This window comes from Balaenoptera borealis, assembly GCF_965194805.1.
Source record: "Balaenoptera borealis genome assembly, chromosome: X".
Taxonomy (NCBI): Eukaryota; Metazoa; Chordata; class Mammalia; order Artiodactyla; family Balaenopteridae; genus Balaenoptera; species Balaenoptera borealis.
The window spans coordinates 128,540,217-128,557,888 of NC_138881.1; the positions used below are offsets into that span (position 1 = coordinate 128,540,217).

The 17,672-nt window shown below is 46.6% G+C and overlaps 1 protein-coding gene and 1 long non-coding RNA gene across 7 annotated transcripts in view; one reads left to right on the plus strand and one right to left on the minus strand.

The window, feature by feature from the left end:
* Positions 1-17,672, minus strand: part of GAB3 (GRB2 associated binding protein 3) — a 61,278-nt gene that overhangs the window by 31,784 nt on the left and 11,822 nt on the right. For all 4 annotated transcript variants that reach the window (XR_014239454.1, XR_014239455.1, XM_082376273.1 and 1 more), the window contains exon 2: positions 1,627-1,930. Coding sequence is in view for 2 of the 4 variants with exons in the window: in XM_082376273.1 (XP_082232399.1) it covers positions 1,627-1,930 (304 nt within the window). In the remaining 2 variants the exon portion in view is untranslated. The remainder of the gene's footprint in view (positions 1-1,626; positions 1,931-17,672) is intronic.
* On the plus strand, positions 1,850-16,808 carry LOC309620211. 3 transcript variants are annotated; one of them, XR_014239457.1, is made up of 3 exons: positions 1,850-15,059; positions 15,173-15,604; positions 15,970-16,808. It is a non-coding gene; the product is annotated as an uncharacterized lncRNA (long non-coding RNA). The 3 variants fall into 3 exon arrangements; XR_014239458.1 differs by having other exon boundaries at positions 1,850-12,362; positions 13,861-15,604; XR_014239456.1 differs by having other exon boundaries at positions 1,850-15,604.

Here is a 17,672-nt window from a genome sequence, read left to right on the forward strand (position 1 = left end):
CTATATACATACCTACTCTTGCACCTACTATGTGCCTGGAACCGTTCTAACTCTGCCCTCACAGCGTTAATGATTGACTGTTAGTGATGTCTAACGAAAAGGAATGAAAGAAACAAAGTGTTGTGATGGCTGGTAAAGTCCACATTCATAAACTCCCAATGAAAGGCCTGCTTCTATTTCCCTTTTGAACCAAGTTGGCAGGAATTCAGGATTCCTGAGTCAGAGTGGCCCAGAACTGCCTGGGTTCAAGTCCAGGCTCTAGTACCTAGCTGTCCTGACCTTGGGCAAGTCACCTGCTTGCTCCAAGCTTCCTTATCTGTAAAGTGCCTACGCTCATAGTACATATGCCACAGAATCGGTCTGGGGATGAGACGAGCTAATACAGGCTTGGTTCTCAGATGAAGAGGACTTAGCCCCTACATCCTCGTCAAAACTGAGGGGGGCTACAGGGAACAAAAGAGGTCATGGAGGGTTCTGGCTTCCTCCAACTTCAGGCCAGAGCTTTCTGTTTTCTGCCTGGTGCCTTACTTGTTTCTGTTCCCCTTAGGATATTGGGACACATGTTATGTATCTATATTTTAGCATAACTCCCAGATGAGGAAACAAACAGAGGAGACACATAACATGACGCGAAGATATGTATCTAGTGTGGGCTGAATGTATGGACTGGGGTGAAGCGTGAGCAGCGGTGTGACTGAGTAGCTTCACTTAGTAAGCTTCCCTGGGTCATGAAAAGAAAAGGACTTCGCTGGCAGGAAGCACACACACCCTCACGTCTGTCTAAAGAGAGATGCAACTCTGACTCTTCCGCGCCACCTAGCGTTAGAATGTGGGTATTTCAGTGGCAGATGATAAGCATACAGTAACGAGGCAAATGCTGAAACAACTGCAGGCCATGGGATTTAGGGGTAAGGTTCTGCCGGCTAGACTAAGAGACTAAAAGAAAGCAGATTCGAAGTCTCATAGTTTGAAGATCAGGGCATGGTGCCAGGGCCTCAAGAACAAAATCCATGAAGAGGAGTTCACTGTAACCCCAAGTGCTTTATACCCAGTATATTATATAGAAAGGGCAGTGTGTGTGTGTGTGTGTGTGTGTGTGTGTGTAAAAGAGAGAGAGCAAGAGTGAGAGAAAAAGCGCCTCATGGGTCATTTGCTTCCACTGCCCAGAAATGGCTCACAGCAAACTTAGAGCTCATTTCCGTTGCAGAGACCTTGAGCCACTTGGAGATAAGAGGAAACGTTACCTGCCTACGACAAGTAGCTTAGTTCTGTCTTTCTACCTTCTAGTACTGAACAACCCAGTAGGCAACAGAAAAGGTGGAGTTCCTAGAATTTTTAAAAGACAGCGATATTTGATATTTCTAGAAAAACCGGCAGCAGCAGCATGGGGAAAATCAGGGCCGTACAGGACGTCCCCACCCACGTTTTGCTTTCACTGCATGCGCTCCCTGTAGCTCACGAGAGCAAAGCCAAGCTGCGGCTCTGAAGCCACCGAAGTGGCCCATCACGCTCCGCGGGCAGCGCGCGTGGCTCGCGGCTCGGCCGCCGGGTCCTTTCCGGAGCTCCTCGGCGCAAGCGCAGCGGCCCCCGCCCCCCTTAGCCTCAGGAGCCCCCGTCCGCTCTTACCTGCTATGTCATCCAGGTGGCCGAGGTTGCACACCTGACTGATGCTGTGCACCCACACCTGCATTTCCTCCTCCGTCTTGGCCACCAGATAGAACGTGCGAGATGCAGTCTTGACAACGAACACGAAATGGTTCTGGAATTCCTTACGAAGGAAGCCCGGGCCCACGTGCTTCCAGACGGCGCACTCGCTGAGGTCGATGGCGCGGATGGGCTTGCGGGCGCGCTGGCTGCGGTAGTACTCCAGGACGTCGCGGTCACCGCTCAGGCGGCCCCGCCGCAGCACGAACCAGCGCCTGCGCCAGGCCTGCGGGGAGGCAAGCGGACACGGCTTCTCAGACTCCGCCGGACGGACGAGGACACCGCCTGCCGTAACAGCGAGGCGCGAGGCCCAGCCGGCGGCGGCGTTGGATGAAAAGGACGCGCGCAGCCTCTTCAAGTCGGCTTTCGTCAGTGATTTTAATGATCGGTCATCGCTGGGGAGTGTAGTGATGGGACCCACACCCCCAGGTCGATGAGAACTATGCAGTCATCACAAGTGATGCAGCAAAGGCATGCAGTACAAATTTATGTGTGCCCATGCTTTTTTTTAAAAAAACAACTTAATAATGAAAAACAAGAAGGAAGCTTTCTTATCACTGTCTACCTCAAGCCAAAAGCCAGTATCATACAGTCAAATCAGTGCCATCTAACGTGGTCATTTAACTTGTAGAGAATTGCTCAACAAGTAAAGAAAAATAGTGTACACTGGAGAGGAAAGAGGATTATCATTAGCCGAGGTTGATGTGATTGTCTTTCTTTAAAATCCCCAATGAAGATTAAAATACAAGTAGAATTCTCAGAGAATTAAGTAACGTGCTGGTTCTGCTTCCTATGTGAGAGACTGTTTTCTAAGGGCTTTACCATAACCTATTTCATCTCCAAAACTATCCTATGGGACAGGTAACTATTTTTATGTCCATTTTATGTATGAAAACATTGAGGTTCAGAGAAATTCATGAGCCCAAGGTCACACAGCTAAGAAGCTGTAGGAATAGATTTGAACTCAAGTGAGGGTGGAAGGATCACTAAATATGAAGTAAAAAAAATAGAGAGAGGGGACTGTGGGCAATTCTTTAGAGATGTCTGATTGTAAAGGGGGAGAGCTCTGGGGTCCAGGGATTTTTTTAAAGATGGAAGACACTTCTGCATCCACCCCCTAGGTCAGCCCGTCATAAAGGCTGGGGGCCGGGGCATGGGGCAGGCATTGTCTGGCCTAAAGCGATGCTCTATTCCCCGCTGAGAAGCACCATGACAATAGGAATCTGGGAAAGAGCCAAGCCTTGAGGTCAGATGATCTGGCAAAGCTTACCATGACCAAAAAAGAAAAGAGAATGATGCTCTGCGTGCCACTGCAGCTTCAGGTGTGCCTGACTTGTTTATATGCCCACCGACTTTCACCCAGAGGCCCGGAGAAAAGGGAATGGGCACCGTGTGCAGTGTTCTCAGCTCCCTCCCTGCCCAGGGGCTGGGAGATCTGAGGCAGCAGAGAATCTGATGCGGCCATGAAGAGGGAGAGGCGGCTCTCACAGGCGACCTGCAATCAGGGCTCAGAATTGAAAGCTGCTTTGAGGCCATGGCAAGAGGCAGCATCAGAAGGGTGGCGGTCACCCCACATGCGGTTGGGACAGGGAGGAGGAAACCGTGCCTTTAATGATGGTGTAAAGCTCTAAGGAGAGATCTGGCCACTTGAAAGAGGGACAAAGCAGTGTAATTAAGTCTTTGTTTTTAAGACAAGAGAAATAACAGCATGTTTGTAGGTTCCTGAGTGATGGAAGAGGGAGAGAAGCATTAATCATTCAATAAATTCCTGTCACAAAAACATGGTACTGGATAGGGTGGAGGGAGCTCCAGCATCACCGTCAGGATGAGAGAACGCCCTGGGGTGCCCGGGGTACCCCAAACTTTCCAAAGGCCACTTCGGTAGGGAAATGTGAAGAGGAACTTTGTTGTACTTCCCAAAAATGATTCTAAAAGAGGAAGTCAAACTGGATGCTGAAACAAGTTTCAAGTTAACTGCTCTTAGTTTTATAGAAACACATTTCTTATCCTTTAATAACAGTGTTGGTGGGCAGTGGGGGAGGGGTCCACAATGCATCCTGCCAGATGGTGGAGATGGGGAAGGGGGTTAGAACTGGTCCCTGAAAGAGCTCACCATGTAGCTGGGATGCCGAGAGGGGTGGAAATATGAAATGGGTAGATTTCAACCCCGGGTAACGAGCGCGCTCTGGTAGGAGAAGAATGACCCAGACATTCATTCAGCAATTATCTGTTGACACCCTAATATGCTGGCCACTGCTCAACAAGCCACGGGCCCTGCCACTCAGTCTCGTGGGCAGCAGGGGAAGTGGGCATATGGATAAACAGACAACTGCAGTCAGCGAGATCAGTGCTATAATAAGGGAGAGCCAAAATGCTGCGGGCACACACAAGAGGCACCCTCCGGGACGACGTGGGAGCCAAGCTGAGATTGAAGAAGGGCCCAGGAAGCAGCAGCGTCCAGCACAGTCTGCACGCGAAACTTGCCAGCACGCCCTCCCTCAGGTTTTTAAATCTCTGCCTAAGAGTTGTGATTATAGAAAAGCAGAAATAACGTGTTCTTGGAGCTCTTTGCTAAGTAGGTGAAGCCAGGCTTCTGGGCTTCTGGAAGTGAGAGACATGTGACAAAGACCCTTGAGAGCAAGCAGCCAGCACCAAAGTGAAGCTCTTCATAGTAACACTGTTCCACAAGGAAGTTATCAAAAGGACTCAGGAGCCAACCTGAAGATACTCCCACTGGTCGAAGATGGAACAATTCGAGCTTTAATAAATATAATAATTACGGTGGCTTGAAATCCATCAGATATGTTTAAATCTGGGAGTTCATCATGATATTAAAAGAGAAAAAAGAATTTGTCATCCTCAGAGGCTGTGATGGAACCACTTCATTATCTTTTCATAAATGTATTCTGCTTAACAAAGGAAAACCAATGATAGAATTAGAATCTCACCATTCTGCTCTCCACAGTGAAATCATAGGTAGAGGTGTTCAGCCTCAACAGTTGCTAACTTATGAAGAGGAACGAGCAGACGTGAAAGTTCCACCCGCAAAGCCAGACAGTGGGAAATTCTGTGATCAAAGGCCCAGGTTCTTCAACAGATAAATGACAAGAAAAAGAAAGGACAGAGGTGATCTATGGAGCAAATGAGTCTTAAAAGATGTATCAGAAATTTTCTGTGGGATTATTTTTTATTGAAGTATAGTTGATTTCCAGTGTTGTGTTAGTTTCAGGTGTACAGCACAGCGATTCAGTTATACATATATTCTTTTTCAGATTCTTTTCCATTATAGGTTATTATGAGATACATACTGAATATAGTTCCCTGTGCTATATGGTAGGTCCCTGTTGGTTATTTTATATATAATAGTGTATATCTGCTAATCCCAAACTCCTAATTTATCCCTTCCCCACCCCCTTTGGTAACTGTAAGTTTCTCTTCTATGTCTGTGAGTCTGTATCTGTTTTGTAAATAAGTTCATTTGCATCGCTTTTTTAGATTCCACATATAAGTGATATCATGTGATATTTGTCTTTCTCTGTCTGACTGACTTCACTTAGTATGATCATCTCTAGGTCCATCCCTGTTGCTGCAGACGGCATTGTTTCACTCTTTTTTATGGCTGAGTAATATTCCATTGTATTATAGTGTCTAGGGGATGCTCTTTTGAGTGATAAAGACATCTAAAAACGCAAAGAGATTTCTGTACATGTCAGGATAGCAGTCGTTCATGGGGCGGGGGGAGGCTGTGGTCCAGGTGGGGCACATGACGGGGCTGCAGAGTGGGTGGCAAAGGTATTTTTCAAGTGGTTGGCGGTTAAAAGGGGGGGGTCGCCACCTAATCATAATTCATTAAGCTGTACATTTGTCTTATGTGGTTTGCTGTATTTGTGTTTTCTTTTACACTGAAAAGGATTTTAAAACAATTCCTCTGGATAGGGCATGTTCATGGCTGCGTTCACTATGTGCCAGGCACTGAGCACGGTGGGACCCAGGGGCTGCGGGCTCTTCCGACTGGGGAGATGTTCACATTTCACAAGGGCAGGATTGCGGGATTCCACAGCAAAACACTGTCAGCTTGCCCTGGCAAATCGCTTCTCCCACTGCACACCGGTGGGCCCTGAGGGCTCTTCTAGCTCTGACCATAGAAAGATCTGTTTCCCATCAGCCTTTTCAGCCAGCCCACCAGTATCATCTCCAGCAACAAAAACCTGCAACGTCCTGTAACCTTGTGGAAGAGTGTTTGTACTCATTTCTCAGATACGAAGAAGGTACAACTGAACTCCTCCAGGAAGGTGTGTTGAGATCACAGGCCCGTTGCTGATTCTGTGTTTACAAACACCTCCTGGTTGGTTTCTTGATAAAGAGGGACCACCCCGCCCCCAGGTACAAGCACTTGCAAGGCTCAGGCGGCTGCTGTTCAATGGCAGACTTCCCATCCAGGGAAGAGGGACTGAGACTTGAATCTGAGTTTCCCTGTTACGGATTGAAGTGTTCCCCCCACCCCCCCCAAAAAAATTCCTGTGTTTAAGTCCTAATCCTCAATACCTCAGAAGGTAACCTTATTTGGAGACAGGGTCTTTACAGAGGTATCAAGTTAAAATAAGGTCATTAGGGTGGGCCCTAATGTAATATGACTGGCAGAGTTGAGAAGACAGATGAGCATTCTGGATGGCTGAGGTAGCTGGAATTTGTAGGGAAAGGCACCAAAGAGGAGGGTGCTGAAAAGAGAGGGTAAAGAAAGAGCTGCAGAAATCTACCTGGGAATTCCCTCACGGGACTTAGGCTGAATACTAACACCCACACGTGTTGGGTGAAACCCCATGAGGTGAATTCAAAAACAACTCGTGGACACCCACAAAGTGAATGACTACCCGAGCTCACACAGGGCTGGGAGATGTTCAGACCAGCTCAAGTGGAGAAACCTGAAACATTCAGTAGAGACTCTAGAAAGGCCACACCTCAGAAGCTTTCAAGTTACTGAATTACCTGACAAAGACAGCTCAAGACTTTTTAAAGGAAGACAATGAAACCCAGACACTCAACAATATAATGTTTATGATGTAAAGCATTCCCCCCAAATTACTAGAAATGCAAAGAAGCACGAAAATGTGGTTCATAATCAGGAGAAAAATCATACAATAGACAGAGACCTAAAAATGACAGAGGTGATGAAATAAGCACACAATGTTTTTAAAACAGCTCTTATAATGTATGACATTTAAAGGAAAATGTGTACATAACGAGGAGAGAGATAGAAGATATAGACAAGAACAAAATGGAACTTGTGGAGGTAAATGTACAATATCTGAAATGAAAAATTCACTGGATGTGTGGAACAACATCTTAAGCATCGAAGAAGTGCTTAGTGAACCAGAAGTGCATTTTTAGCAGCTCCCTGGGGAGAAATGAACAGACTCCCCAAGGACCTGCTAAAGATGCACATTCCTGGATCTCACGTCCAGAAAGGCTTACTCACCAGGCCTGGCTTGGGGCCCAGGAATGTGCATTTTTAACAAGCATCTCTACAGATTGTGATTCATAGAAGCAGCACCCTTTCTAAAGGTACCTAACTGGCCAAGGATGAGAAGGAAGGAAGAGGTGAAAAGGGAGTTCAAGATGGACCGTTTCAACACTGAATTCCTATCCTTTTATGGGTTGTGAACCCCTTAGAAAACATGATGAAATTCATGGACCTTCTCTCATCACAAACATGTGTGCAGGGACTTCGCTGGTGGTCCAGTGGTTAAGACTTCGCACTCCCAATGGAGGGGGCGCAGGTTCGATCCCTGGTCAGGGAACTAGATCCCACATGCCGCAACTAAGTTGCATGCCGCAACTAAGAGCCCACATGTCACAACTAAACAGCCTGCATGCCGCAACTAAGACCCAGCACACCCAAAATAAAATTAATTAAAAAAAAAGAAACGTGTGTGCATGTGAATGTGCGTGTGCACGCACGTGCACATACACACACTGTTCTGGACGGTTTTCCCTTATTGAACTACACGCACTCTCCCTCATGGCCTCACCCAGTATCATTTCTCTTAACAACCATCTATTTGCTGATGATTTACAAAATTATGTTTCCAACCTAGATCTTTCCCAGAAACTTCAGACCCATGCCTAAGGTCCGGCTTCGAGACCATGCTCATACTTGTTGAGTGAACTAATTCCACACGATTTCACAGTGCCCTGGACCTAGGTTTAAAACACAACTCTTGAGAAACATGACTAGCTTTGTGGGTTCATAACAAACCTCATCACCAGGATTTACTCATCACATATTTACGTGCTAGGAACTGGGGATGTGATGGGGAACCAGACAGACGAGTTCTCGAGGCTGGACCTTAGGCAGTCGGGCAAGGCTTGGTCCGAGCCTTTTAACTCAAACACAGCAAATGCTCCATCCACACACTGAGTACACTGGGGTGTCAGCTACACGTTTCTTTTCTTTTTCTTAATTTATTTATTTAATTTATTTTTGGCTGTGTTGGGTCTTCGTTGCTGCACACGGGCTTTCTCTAGTTGCGTCGAGCAGGGGCTACTCTTCCGTCGCAGAGCGCAGGCTTCTCATTGCAGTGGTTTCTCTTGTTGTGGAGCACGGGCTCTAGGCGCGCAGGCTTCAGTAGCTGTGGTACGTGGGCTCAGTAGTTGTGGCTTGCAGGCTCTAGAGCGCAGGCTCAGTAGTTGTGGCGCACGGGCTTAGTTGCTCTGTGACCTGTGGGATCTTCCCGGACCAGGTCTCGAACCCGTGTCCCCTGCATTGGCAGGTGGATTCTTAACCACTGTGCCACCAGGGAAGTCCCTAGCTACACGTTTCTAAGATGAGCCTTTCTCAGTTAATAACACAGGCTATTGAGGCTGAAGATTACCATGGACAAAGGTTCAAAGTTTGAGCACTTTATTCCTACACTCAGTTCTATTTGCACAATAAAATAAACCTGGCTGGGTTAACCAAGTTTCACTTCTTGGGCTCCAGAATTCACTCCAATAAAAGTGAAGTGCCCTGTCTGGATTGTATCCATCGTCGAAAGACACTGAAGTGAACTGAGAAACATCCTGCAAGTCTCTGAGGCTGTAAAGAGACACCTCTGATTTAAACTGCTCTTCTGGCCAGAGTGATTACTGTCCCTTTGTTTCAGCGGAATTGGCCCCCTGCCCCCTCTGCAGCGGTGAAATCCCAAAGCTATGAAATCATTTCCTCCGCATGTGCACAGGACCCATCAGCAAGCTGCCGGCATCGACCGGCTTTCCAACTCGGGCTGAGGGAACGAAACCTCCATCGAGCTGCACTTGGAGCTGTGGGTTTTGATCCTTCAATATTACTGTCATCTGAGCCAGGGCAGTTTTCGACTCAAGCTGCCCAAGGAACCGTGCAGGCCTCTTCCCCTTTGGACCTGTGGATGTGCTCCGTGCTGCCCTGGCCAGGAGTGTCCAGGGCTCCAGTATCTGGGGCTCAGACTCCAAAATCTGAGTCTATTCTGATTGCTTGCATGTGTTGGGCTTCTGAGCTGTTCTCGCAGGGGCCTTATCTGTCAGGCTGCAGGAGATGCCTTGATTAGAGGACAACACCGAGAAGAGATGTTGCCAAGGAGCTATGGGTGGCAAGGCCTAGCTCTAGTGTGAAATGTGTTCGCGTTGTGTGCAAATTCCGTGGTGCAAAGTTGGAAGTGGAACTTGTTTGAGGAGCATGAGAAATTACATGCAGAAGAAAGGAACTTCAGAAACCAAGACCTGGCCCATGAACATCAGCTGGTCTCCAGCTCGCCCTGGGACTCTAGCCTGTGCCCATCTAGCCTGTGTGCTCTGTGAGGGCAGGACTGGGGGGGGGGGAGCTGGCTGGAAAAGCTTAACAGGAGGAATCCTCATGTTGGAACAGATCTGTATATTGATTGCAGTGGTGGTCACAGGAATCTACACGTGCAATGAAACTGCACTGAGACACACAGACACACGCACATACAACAGGTGAAACCTACAGCAGCTCCTGTTTGTTTACAAACTCCTGGGGATCTAGCTAAGTTTCTAAATAAGTTTACAAAAAGATGCTCAATCCAAAAGAACTCAAGAAAGTACAGAAAAGAAAAGGAAACCTACAGGAAGTGGGGAGCACATCAAAAGTACAAGTAAGATGCTCGATTTCAATCTAAATGCAGCAATCATTACATCCAGTGGAAATGGACTCAGTACTCTGGCACAAAGATGTTTTATCGAATGGGTCGCATGCAGGATGCTCATGATGGTCTCGAGGGCCATGTGCTATGACAGAATATACCACGTGGACGAATTTGTGGGTGCCAGGAAGGTTAGAGTGACAGAAGATGAAGCTAAAGAGGGGGTGGTGGCCAAATGGTGGAAGCCACAGTGGGCCTGAGGGAGGGGAGGGGTCGAAGCTGAATAGAGACTGCTTTATGATGGGGCAGGTGCTATTGTTGCGTCATGTGTTACCAAGTGCTCAAGGCAGCTAATTTTCCAGAAAAAGAAGCTGGTCCTCAGAGAGATGGAGTGTTAGCTTTCCGCAGACTGTCCTGTCACGCGGAACTGTCAAAGCTGTTTCCCCGATCTAGCTCCAAAGTGGAATCTTTCTGTCCCTTCACACACAAACATTCTTCGCTGGAGTCCAGAAGACACGGAGGGAAAAGAGGCAAGAGGATTAAGACTGGCTCTTGTCTGATTGACTGACTTTTCATTTCCTTTTACATCTTTCTTCATCCCCCTTCTTCTGACTGGAACACACTTCCCCCACTGTGTTTTTCTTCTCGTTGTGTTGCTATTAACGGATACTTAGTAAATGTTAGTGAGTGTTTAGAAAACCTAACAACTCCACCACCAACTGCCATTTGTAAGGCCCCCGGGAATCTTGGATGTGGTCCCAGAACACGAGATGAAAGAAAGCATTTGGTAACAACTTGGAGGTTTATAGTAACTTCCCAAGACCCGCTCCTTTAAGCCCAGCTCCCATTTTCTTCCCAGTGGTGTCACCTTGAAAACACTCAGGAAGTTTGGGGTGCGGTTATGTGTTGCAAAAGGCGAACATCATTGAAGAAACAAAGTCCTGGTTAATGTTCTATTTTCTGCTGTGCTTTACTCAAGGGGGCCCCTTCTCTCCGCCTTCTACTTCCTCGCCAAGGGGGACCACAAAAGCCAGGGGACCCGAGGGCGGGGGGTCGGGAATTTCCAGGAGCAGGTTACATGGTCCTCTTGGTCCTGGCTCAGCGCCACTAGCCCCGGGATTGCTGGTGACCCTTCAGCCTGATGGCCTGTAACCTTCTGCCTGCCACCACACAGAGCCGGGACTTGTCGCAGGCGTGGAATAGCTTCCTGTGATTGTCCTGGAGACGGCCTGGCCCACGGGTTCCGCTTCCAGGCCTTGTCAAGAGAGGCAGACAAGTCCTGGATCTCTGCGATGTGGAAGGAGGAACCCTGAGGAGGACTGTTCGGCAGAGATAAGTGTGCCACTCTACGTGACGTGGACTTGACCTTCCTCGTGTACTGAGACCTAAGTGCCACTCAATGTCCTGGGTGGTTTCTCATCATTTCTGAACTGGACACTTACAAATGAAATAATATGACCCTCACACCCAAGGGTGTCCCCTTGGTACGTTCCTTCGCCGCTGCTCAAGCTGAGCACACGGGGGTGAGGGCTCCTGGGACTGTCTCCGAAGGAGTCCATGAACGATGCGATGACACGGATCCCTTGGAATGCACAATAGTAATAATAATAGGTAACACGCACGTCCAGGGAACTGGTTGAAGTGCTTTGGATGGATTAAATGAAATCATTTAACCTGCACACAGGTCCTTAGAGCATTCTCTACGCAGGAGGAAAGGCGTGATGTGAACCAACTGGGATGGGGCGAGAGTGTGGACTTGGTTACCAAGTCTAGGACAAAAGGTCTTGGAAAGGAGAAAATCTGGCCCCATTTTATACAAATGAGCTCACACTCCAGCAGGAGGCCCACCCCTTCTTTCTCCTGAAATACGTGAATTTGGAAGGCATTCGGAAAACCTGGTCTCTTGTGTTATTAGATGTAAGGTAGCTGAGGTTTAATGCTGAGGAAAAGCGCTCTAAAATGCTCCCCCCGGTGCCTGGTGCCGAGAGCAAGCTCAGTCAATCTTGTTGAACAAGTTAATGAATGTCTAGCTCATTCCACCTGTAATCAAAATAAATTCTGCCTGAATTACATATTCACATTTAAATAAGGAAATGATAACAGGACTGAAAAGATAGAGGTGGGCATTGACCTAACACCGGCCTCTGGGAAGGCTTTCCAAAAACATGACACGACAGCCACACATTCATTCTTCAGAAGTGGAGCCGTCGGTGCTGTTAACACTCGTGCTACCCGTGACTCAGCTGCCGGAGGGCAGGAGGGACGGAAAGAGGAGACAGCGGGCAGGAGACGGGTCCCAGCTGGCAGGCAGCTAACGGCCCCAGAGTGATGGTTACGGGGCGGCTCATCAGCACGAAACACTGTTTTGGCTGCAGGAAGTTGCCAAAACCGCCTCCCAGCCTCTGGCCAGCACAAAACTGTGACTCAAGAGAAGCGGTTCCGCCCGGGAGCCCACAGGATGCCAGTGCTGACTGAAGCCCGTGTCTCGGCCTGGGAGAAGCTGAGCTCCCAGAGGGCACCTGCCGGCGGCAGACTCGTCCCCAGGTACCTAGAGAGGAAAAGAACAGCCTGGCTTTCAGCTTGGTTTCACAACTTGCTGGGCTCAAAGGACAGACATCTGTTAGAAGGAAGACCCCTTTATTGTTTACAGTTCAAGGCCAATTCCCTGGGCCTCCTCCCTGCTGACCCCAGTGCATTTCTGCATGCCGGGAACGCACGTGCCAATCAGGATGCAGAAATGTTTGCTGGGTGAAGTGATGAGCACCGGTCCAGAGCAAGCCCCTCAAGCCGCTGCCCGCTGCGTCCGGCTTCCGCCCTGTTCCCCTCGCAGTCCCTCTCAGCTCCTGAGGGCTGAGCGTCCGGGGGGAGGAGTAGCCCACACCATTGTCCTCTCGTTCCTCAGTTAAGGATTTTTCACTGGCATCCTTCACAAATCTTTCTCCTATTTCGTCAAAGCTGTACCCTTCCAGGGGTAGATGAGACGTCTAACCCATCTCAGGTCTTTCCATGACTTGGTTAGATTTTCCTGCTCTATTTTGGACTCTTTTCAATGAGTTTCACGGAGGGGAATCACATAAACATGCATTCAGAAATAAGTTACTTTGTTTCTCAGAAACCTCTGTGAAAGATACAGCAGTCCCATAGGACTGCTTGTTGTTTAAATGTGTATTTGTCTGGTGTCTCAGGAGGTTGTATATTACTTCTTATGTGTCACATCCCTTTGTAGACCTTTTTCTATGCCCATTTTTCCATTGCGAGGCCGATCTTTTCCCTAATGATTTACAAGGATTATTCCTAGAAGTTAAGGATATAAACTCATTTGCCTTATAAGTTTATGTTGTTTTTGAAGCACCAGTGCCTAAAATCGTGCCCAGCATGCAGGAGATGCTCAGTAAATATTTGCTGAAGGACTGAATAAATGAATGAACGGAAGTGCTTTATTCTCGTATAGCAAAAATCTGTCTTTCCCTTTATAGTTTTTCTACCATGTTTAGAAAGGTTTTCCCCACCCCAAGATCAGATTGAGATCCTACAACTTTCTCTTGTAGAAATTATATTTCATTGTCTTCCATTTAAACTCAATGCATCTGGAATTCGTTTGTCATGTCTCTATGAAGTGAGATTGATCCATAGTTTTATGAATTTGCTATCAGGGTTCCTGAAGAAGCTTGCATCTTTTTCTGTGCCTAAATAGTTTAAAGAGTGTGAGAGTGATCTGTTCTTTAAAGTTCAAAAGGTCGCAAATGTTACAACATTCTGAGTCAAGCATCTGTCTCGGAGGTAATTTCACTTCTTTCATATTTACTTTATAATATTGACCAAAATAACATTTTAGGGTGTAAGACTGTGAAGAGTGTACTTCTTGCCAGCAAGGCCATGTGAGAGTTCTCCTTTGGTGTGAAAATTTCGGTGGAGTTAAATTACAGTTTAAACGTCAGTTTAATTTCTAATTACACCATGCTCAGGGCCCAAGACCCCAAACCACGGATTTCTTGTCAGCGCTAAAAGCCACAATGTAACAGACTTGCTTCTTGTGAAATAGGAACTGGTGGTGATAAACCGAAACAACCACGGAAAAGGAGGCCTGGGAGGGGACAACAAAGCAGCCCACGAGGGGACCTAGCTGGCGTGTTGATATAAAGCAGGCACAGTTCTGATGTGTAAAGAAGGCAAAGTTACGCAGCACGGCGGGAGGCATCGTGAGGCTCTACCTGGAGGGAGACAGGCAAGAAAACAAGGTGCTCCACGGCAGAAGGAACGCGACTTTGATCCCTGACAGGAGACAACAGGTGTGGAGGCCCAGCATGCCTTGGGGCTTGGCTACACAGGGCCTCTGGGCTCATCCAGCCTGACACAAGATGATAAAAAAGCATTTTCCTACATTTTCTTTTAATCTTTTATGTTGAATTATTCCATGAATATAATTGTGAGAAGCCAAACAACTCACAAAAACTATAAAGGAACCAAGTCCCAGATTTTCTTACAAAAGATAAAAAATATCTGCGTGACAAGAGACCCCTTGAACAAAGTTGATGAATTTGTAGTGAGCTACAATTGAATAAACAAAATACATAAAGAGCTTCTATGAAAACACTTCGATAAACGTAAATGACCTGGGCACCTGGAGGATGGCATTTCCATACTCTTGAGATTTGGAAGCCCCTGGAAGGAGCAGATTTAGGGAGACTACATTGCCCCGAGAGCTACATGATAGACACCTCTGCTCTATCTTGTTGCTTCGAGTGTGCTTTTATTTTGGAGAATGATAAACTTTACCCTTCATTTCACTCAGGCTTGTAAATGAGTTGAGGGAAATGGAACTCTAAAAATCACAACAAAGTACCTTTGGATGGAGAATTACTTTCTTCCTTTCGAATTTTTAGCCATTATACACAGTGACGTTAACATCCATGAACATACATCATTGTGCAAAGGTTTGAAAATTTTGTGCCAATCTGATGGGCAAAGGTATCACATTTTTAATTAGCAATTTTTGGTTATATGACTTGGGGCCATTAGTTTCTTCTTCTATGAAATGCTTATTTTCTCTCAGAAAATGAAAACACGTGAGTGTTGACTGTTACAATCTAGAGGCAGATGGGTCCATAGACAGGAGGTGTGGTAGCAGCTGCCAGCTTCCAATAAAAAAAGAACAAGATGCGACAATGGCTTTCTTTCTCCACTCTGGCTCTAGGTTCTGAACAGGTGGGAACTTATATCCTGAGAAGGACCTGAGGAAAGGTGGGAACTTATTTCCTTCTCTGTCGGGCCCAAATCTGGAGGTGGGTGTCACTTGATTCCTGGTGACCTTACACTGCAAATCAATAAAATGCTTCCCTCTCCTTTGCTTTCAGCTACCCAAAGATCATGACAGATTGGCCGAAGGACAAATTGCAAACGAAAAGGTGAAATTTACCAGTAAGAAATGCAAGGTCCAGTCCCCGGGCCTCAACAAAGCAAAACATCAACAGCATAAGCAGAGACTGGAGGAAAGAGAGCTCAGCAAGAGCAGAGAGGAAAATGCAGTTCTCTCGACAGGAAGCCAGGCGGGTGTGAGTCAGCGGTGGGGTGGCCGCCAGCCCCGAGCCAGGGGGACCTCCAGCCTCCAGGCAGGGAGGGGGCAGCTGGCTCCACTCGGCCTGGCGCTCTGATCCCAGGAGCGCACTCAGTCCTGGTAGCAGCTCGGAGGAGGTGGATCGATGGCCTGAGAACCTGGAAGGAATGGCGGCATCGACCGGCCACCCTCACACCGGATGCCAGCGGGGCTCCCAGGTGAACAGAGCAAGGTGTGTTCCGTGTAATCTCAAGAGGTAACAACACCGGGCTGGATTCTGCCAGTCGGAGCTGTCACACGATTCTTTGGGAATCGTGTTTATGTAACCGGTTTCCTGTTGCTGGAACTGTCCGGATAACAAGTGATTGCTCAAAAACGTGGCCAGTATGTAACGAGATGACCACTGACACCCTTTCCAATCACTGAAGTTTACAGAACTGCACTGCGATCGGGCTTACAGACCACCCTGCTCAACGGCCCCTGTCTCTCTCAGACGTTTTAATTAAGCAGTCAAGAAGCCCCATTGGTTATTTCTCTAAAATCATTCTCATATTCTTCCTTTTTGCTGCACTCCCATTAATACCCTTTGTTTTCCAGTCTCCCTTACAGCTGGAATACAGACTCTGATGGTCTCTCCTGCCACTTTGGCCTCAAGATCGCTTCTGCAGACCTGACAACAGTCTGCTAGCCACCTAATTAAATAATCATCTAGTTCCCTGAACCGATGTGCCCAGTACTACGAGGTAGGCGTTTGCTTCTCAATGTGCTGCAGATCGTAAAGCAAAAGGATGACAAGCTCCAAGACTTAAATTCTTGGCTCAAACCACGGTAGGATAACTAGGCTTTCTATGATAGTGCTAAGACTCTCTTCTAGCTTACGTGCGCAGGTTGAGATCACCCACAACGAACCTGGGTTTAACGCTGCAAGTTGCCGAATTATTCCACCGGGTCTTATAAGTGAAACGAAGGGCACGCTTCGAAAAGACTGGACCTGGAGAGTTGGAATGGGGACATTTGATGGCATTTGGCTGAATCTGAGCCCCACTGGGAGGACCACCAAGGAGTCAGACTCCTCGGGAAGGAAGGTTTCGATCACCTCACCAGGCCAACAATGCTGATCAGCTAAGGCATTGTCTTTCCCCTTTCTTTTCCCTACTGTTTTCTGTAGGATGTGTTGGTGGCAGTGAACTCGAGCTAAGTGGCATCGTTCAGCCTGTCAGGCACCTGCAGTAGTGATAGCAGATTTCTCACCAGAACTAGTTCTGAGTTGTGGTTTGGGGTGTTTTTTCCTGGCTGTTTAACCTCAAAGCTGGTTCTCCAGCCCTCTCACCATTTCTGTCAGAGACCCAATATCATTCTGATCAGCTCTTTTTCTGCTTAAATCAGTCAGGATCAGCTTCTGTTGCTTGCAAATTAAAACCCTGACTAGTACAACATCTACAAAGAGTGTGTGGTCAGTCCAAGTTTCCTCATCTCTAAAACACACCGAAACTGAATGAAGAAATAATAAATAGAAAAGGAGAAATTAAAGTTAGAAAAATTAAAAAGTAGGACTTATTAATAATCGAAAAACTGGTTCACTGCCAAAACAAAAATCAATAAAACAGAAAACACCAACTAACCTAACCAACAGAGGAAAAAGGAACAGAGCACAAATTCACAATGACAAGGAAGCAATACCTCTGAGAAGAGTAAAAACAAATTAAAAAAATCATGAAAGCATTTCATAAAATTATATGTGATGAATTTGATGGCCTGGATGAAACAGACACTTTTCCAGGAAGACTATAATTTATATAAAACTGACTCAGGGAGAGATAGACTAAACAGACCAATTTCCATAAAAGAAATAGAGTTGACAAAGATCTAAACACACAAAAAAGGCAACAGATATAGTTTAGAGGGGAATTCTGCCAAAATTTTAAAGGGCTGTTAATTCCAACTCTACTTGAAATATTCTAGAATATGGCAAACTTACAAATTTTTATATGACCCAAGTATAACATTTATGCCAAAATCTGCTAAAGATTGTACAGAAATAAATAAAGCCAAACTTAAAGCCAAAGACCAATCTCACTTATGAATGTTGATGCAAATATCCAATATAAAATATCAGTATGAATAATCCAACAACACAATGAAAAATATACCTTGTCCAACTGGGGCTTATGCCAGAAATGTAAAGGTGGTCTAATATTAGATAATCTATCAATAGAATTCATTGCTTTGCCAGATTTAATGAAAAAGTCATATGACCATCACTAGTAATGCTGAAAAACTTCTTAATAAAATTCAGCAAT